A 3,714-nucleotide genomic window follows, 5' to 3' on the forward strand; every position below is an offset into this window, starting at 1 on the left:
GATTGGATAGTTTGCGGCCGTTTGGGTTTTGTGTGTTGTGTGAGTGTGTGAGTTTGATCCAATGTGTGTGAGTGTGTGTGTGAGTGTGTGTGTGTGTCAGTCAATGTGTGTGTGTGTGTGTGTGCACTGGTCGCGTCTATCGCTTCATGAGTCACGTGACCCCCCATCCATGTCTCGAGTCACAAACCCGCAAGCTCACACACACACACACACACACACGCACATCTGTACGCACAAACGCGCATGCGCAGGATGAGACGGTCACCGCTGTGCCTGCGCCCGTGAAAGTGTTTGGGGACATCCACGGGCAACTGCACGACATGCTTGCCTTCTTCCGCATCTATGGTGTTCCCCACACCATCCACGGTGACATTCACTACATCTCCTACCTCTTCATCGGCGACTTTGTCGATCGCGGCTCCCACTCCCTCGAGGTGCGCCACTGTTGTTGTTTAAGTTGTTGTTGTTGTTGTTGTTGCTGCTGCTGCTGTGTATGGTGGTATCACCAACGTGTTTAAGTTGTTGTTGTTGTTGTTGTCGTTGTTGTTGTCGTTGTTGTTGTTGCTGCTGCTGTGTATGGTGGTATCACCAACGTGTTAGCATTGATGTCGTGTATGCTTGATCACGACTCTCGTGCGTGTACACTGCTGCTGTTGCCTGTGGTTGCAGGTCATCACGCTGCTCATGTGTCTAAAGCTGCGGTACCCCAAGCGTGTGTTTCTCGTTCGAGGTGAGCGCGCGCGCGTGCAAAGAGAGCTCGCAACGCCACCCGCTGTGTGTGCCGCTGCTCAGCGTCACGTTGCTGTCTTCGTGGCCATCTTGGCATGTTTCCATCCGCCCACACCTGCCGTCATGGCTCTTCTCACATATGTGTATGTGTGTGCATGCAGGCAATCACGAGGACTCGTGGGTGAACAAGTTCTTTGGGTTCAGGGACGAGTGTTTGCAGCGGCTGCCTGATGGCGTCATTGTGTGGCAGATGATCAACAAGGTTTGAAGCCATGGGTTGACTCTTGTGTGTGTTCGTGTACGTGTGTGTGTGTGTGTGCGTGTGCGCATGTGTGTGCATGTGTGTGTGTCTGTGCCGCTTGTGCGTAAGAGTTGCACTGTCATCGTCCTCTGCTCACAACTTGATGAACCCTGACGATGATTGCTTGTATGCGTGCATGTTGGCAGTTGTTTGAGTACCTGCCGCTTGGCGCAGTTGTGGACGACTCCATCCTGTGCATTCACGGCGGCATTGGAAGGGTGCGCTCACACCACACTTGCGTGCCTGTGTGCTGTTGCAAGCGAGGGTGCAGTCGTCTCCATGATCAGTGCTTGTGTACTCTCGCCCAGCATGACCTGAATGAATATGCACCATATCCACACGCGCCCCATACACACACGCGCAGGATTTTCGGTCTTTGGAGGACCTGCGCCGGATCAAGCGTCCATTCCGCCCATCTGAGGGCGATGACACACACGAAATCCGCGTTGCGCGAGACGCACTCTGGTCCGACCCAACCGAGAGCGACGAGCACCTAGGTGTGTGTGTGTATGTGTGTTTGTGTGTGTGTGCGTGTGTGTGTGCATGGAGGTTTGTTTGCGCGTTCTTGCATGCATGCATGCAAGTACGGTGCGTGTCCTCGCAGTCTTGGAGCCGTTTTTATTATCTCTCATCCCTGACACACACACACACACACATACACACACGCGCGTGACATTTGGTGTCATTGCAGGGCTGCACGCAAGCGCGACACGCGGTGCCACCATTGTGCAGTTTGGTCCAGACATGGTTCGCAACTTCCTTCGGGAAAACAGTCAGTTGGGGGGGGGGGGAGAGGAGTATGGCGAGATGTCACACATCACTTGGCCGGTTTCATTCTTTCATCTGCCATGTTTTAAATTCATATGCGCCCCACTCCCAGTCTGCTGCAGCCATGGTTGTATGTGCGTTTCGTCGCTCGTGCTTTCTGTCATTGTTAACACGAGCCCTTGTGTGCCCGGTGTGTACAGACCTGCAGATGATTGTGCGGGCGCACCAGTGTGTCAAGGATGGCTATGAGTTCTTTGCCGGGCAGCAGCTGGTGACTGTCTTCTCCGCAACAAACTACTGCGGCAGGTGTGTGTGTGTGTGTGTGTGTGTGTGTGTGTGTGTGTGTGTGTGTGTGTGTGTGTGTGTGTGTGTGTGTGTGTGTGTGCGCGCGCTCTTTGTCAGGTGCCTGAAACTTTTGATACCCGTGTGCTACCCCACCCACGTCCCCTCACGGTCGTTCATTTGTTTTCGTGCATTTTACCTCTCAGGTTCGGGAACGATGCTGCTATGCTCGTTATCAACCGTGAGCTCAGCGTCGCTGTGCACGTCATCAAGCCAGACGTTAGTGTGTGTGTGTGTGTGTGTGTGTGTGTGTGTGTGTGTGTGTGTGTGTGTGCTTGTGCTTGTGTGTGTGTGTGTGTGTCCGCGCGCTTTTGTGTGCAGCCTTGTAGTCGTGCCCAATGCAATGTTTTACTGTCTGCGTGTCTGATACGCTTTTTGTGCGCTGTCTTCTCACACATCTCGTGTGAATGTGCGCGGCGTGTGCGGCATACAGAGCTATCTTGGTCTGTCATCGTGGCAGCCACGCCAGCCCAGCAGTCCCCTGCCCCCATCACTCTGTGGCGGCGATGAAGATGAAGCTCCACACACCGTCACAGGCGAATACCCTCCCTTCAGTCTCGACTGATCTGCCGTGTGTAGCTTCTTTGCTTGTTTGTTGGTGGTGATGCTGGTGCACGCTTGCGTGCGCGTGTGTTGGATGAGCGATTGCATGTTTGATGCGCTGTGGTGCGTGTATTTGTTTGTGTGAGGTGTGCGTTGTTGCATTCAGCTAGGTTCGGACCGGATAATGCCGTTGCAAACGGGTGTATTGTAATTGCCTGACGGTATGTGTGTGTGTGTATTTTAATGCATAATTGCACGTGATTTGTTGTGGTTCCTTGCTGCGTGCTGCCTTGCCTGTCTTTGGCGTGGTTGATTTGTTTGCACTGTTGGTTGAAAACACAAGTAAAGCGTGCTGGGAAGCTGATGGCAAGGCAGAGAAGATCCACACAAAAGAAACGGTGTACAGTACACTACGTCGCCAAGACAGCAGTCTTTCGCTGAGCACAAACGCCCAAACACTTGCGCAAAGGGGGCGGGTTGAATTCGAGGGGAAGAATAAGAAAACTACATCACACAAACATCCCGACGACGCGACGGCGACAGCGGCACCACTGTCTTACCTTGCAGTCAAGCACTTTGACCCGCTCGCCCGCTGGGTTGTCAAAGCAAGCGAGCGCACTTCAATGTCGGGGGTTGTGCGCGTTTGAACGTGTGGCAATACATTCGCACACGTGCTTGCTCGACTTGCAGCAGATGTGACGGTGGCCGAGTAAACACTGTTGGTGAGCGGCGTTGTTGTTGTTGTTGTTGTGTTGTTGTGTATGTGTGTGCGATTGATTGTAGGAGGATTCACGGCGTAGGGCCATTTAATGCAGCACAATTCACACACATAACACGAAGAACACACTGCTCGAGGGTCGCTTTAAAGAGAGGGAAGCAACCATCATCGTCTCCAGCCCCACAACCAACACACACACACACACACACACACATATCCATCCAAAACAACGCACACACATGAACCCTTCTCGCACTCATACACACACGTGCGCGCTCTCCCACTCTGTCCAAGCCAAACACCCACACCCACA

At 53.2% G+C, this 3,714-nt stretch overlaps 1 protein-coding gene across 1 annotated transcript in view; it reads left to right on the top strand.

The window, feature by feature from the left end:
- Positions 1-3,042, top strand: part of PTSG_03117 (uncharacterized protein) — a gene marked incomplete at its 5' end in the record, with an annotated part of 11,505 nt that extends 8,463 nt beyond the window's left edge. Inside the window, 9 exons of the mRNA XM_004995646.1 lie at positions 252-434; positions 670-730; positions 891-991; positions 1,177-1,248; positions 1,395-1,527; positions 1,722-1,802; positions 1,999-2,104; positions 2,287-2,359; positions 2,574-3,042. Of these exons, the coding sequence (XP_004995703.1) occupies positions 252-434; positions 670-730; positions 891-991; positions 1,177-1,248; positions 1,395-1,527; positions 1,722-1,802; positions 1,999-2,104; positions 2,287-2,359; positions 2,574-2,705 (942 nt within the window). The 3' untranslated portion in view covers positions 2,706-3,042. The remainder of the gene's footprint in view (positions 1-251; positions 435-669; positions 731-890; positions 992-1,176; positions 1,249-1,394; positions 1,528-1,721; positions 1,803-1,998; positions 2,105-2,286; positions 2,360-2,573) is intronic.
- Positions 3,043-3,714: the final 672 nt, after the last annotated feature.

Source organism: Salpingoeca rosetta (assembly GCF_000188695.1).
Source record: "Salpingoeca rosetta unplaced genomic scaffold supercont1.7, whole genome shotgun sequence".
In the NCBI taxonomy this organism is placed as follows: Eukaryota; class Choanoflagellata; order Craspedida; family Salpingoecidae; genus Salpingoeca; species Salpingoeca rosetta.